Source organism: Triticum dicoccoides, chromosome 6B (assembly GCF_002162155.2).
Source record: "Triticum dicoccoides isolate Atlit2015 ecotype Zavitan chromosome 6B, WEW_v2.0, whole genome shotgun sequence".
NCBI lineage: Eukaryota > Viridiplantae > Streptophyta > Magnoliopsida > Poales > Poaceae > Triticum > Triticum dicoccoides.
The window spans coordinates 431,454,501-431,455,581 of record NC_041391.1 but is presented as its reverse complement, the minus strand read 5'-3'; the positions used below and the strand labels follow the sequence as shown (position 1 = coordinate 431,455,581).

Sequence of the window (1,081 nt, the reverse complement as noted above, 5' to 3'; positions counted from 1 at the left end):
GGCAATGGCTGGAGATGCTTTAAGGCCATCAAACTCGGGGAGGGAGAACTCCGTACGCATTGTTTAGCAGAAGGGAGGCAAAATTCTCTATAATAGACCCGGGTCTTTTTTCGCAAAAAATAGAAAATAAAATATACTATCAACTGACGCTTGCTAGGTTTGCAAGGTTCTTCCATGGCGAATTAGTTTTTTTTAACAGTCTTGCTGAGCGGAATGCGTGAACTTAACAAGATAGTAGTATCATTTATTTATAATCGTAAAATGGTACACTGTTTTGAAATGCAGAGACTGCTTATTACAAATGCTCTCCCATATATAACATACAGAGCAAGTAATTTCCCTCTGAGGTAATTCTCTGTAAACCCACAACGCTCCTGTTCTTAACCGGCACTTGGTAGCGGCTAAAACTTTGCAAGGGTTGGCGGTGCCCAAACATAGCCAAGAGTCGGCACGTACCCCATCCTCTTGCTCAACTCATCGGCCTCTGGAGGACCCCGGGTTCCCGGTTGGTATGGCAGAGCCTTGAGCCTGCCAGCATCGATGTCGTGCAACAAAGGAGTGAAGATCTCCCAGGCAGCCTGTTGAAACGGTGTCATGTTCCCAACAGAAATTCACCGCAAAAGAAGCACGGATATAAATGCTATGGTGTACAAACCTTGAGCTCATCTCGGCGAACAAAGTGCTGCTGGTCACCTCTTATCCTGCCAAGACATACATAGGTATCGGTGAGTAGATTGAGAGGAAGAATGTTTGTTCTTTCAGACAAAAGGTGAGAATTTTTCAGGTTATATATGGCGCCTCCTATGCATTGATGGGTAAAGGGCATGCGACGTGATCTTTAAAATGTGTGGCTACTTGCAGTTTTGGCGGCCGCTTAGCCGTCCCCAGGATCATGACGCCATCAACATCATCACTGCTGATCTGCGTGTGATGGCTCTTCCCTTGGCGCCGCCGCTTCCTCCGCCACCACCCGAGCCGGATTAGATCTCTTGCTGCTGCGGCCTGTCCGCTTTGTCTTTTTTGTTTTTTCTGGGCTTATTGAGCTGTGCCCTCAGCAGAACCCCGTACTTTATGTCGTGCT

At 47.2% G+C, this 1,081-nt stretch overlaps 1 protein-coding gene across 2 annotated transcripts in view; it reads right to left on the bottom strand.

Moving 5' to 3' along the window:
* Positions 1–218: 218 nt before the first annotated feature.
* The window catches only part of LOC119322714 (glucose-6-phosphate 1-dehydrogenase, cytoplasmic isoform-like), a 6,430-nt gene continuing 5,567 nt past the window's right edge, over positions 219–1,081 (bottom strand). For both annotated transcript variants that reach the window (XM_037596214.1, XM_037596215.1), the window contains exons 15-16: positions 656–701; positions 219–578 (exon numbers count right to left, since the gene is read on the bottom strand). In XM_037596214.1, coding sequence (XP_037452111.1) covers positions 402–578; positions 656–701 — 223 coding nt within the window. In that variant the 3' untranslated portion in view covers positions 219–401. The remainder of the gene's footprint in view (positions 579–655; positions 702–1,081) is intronic.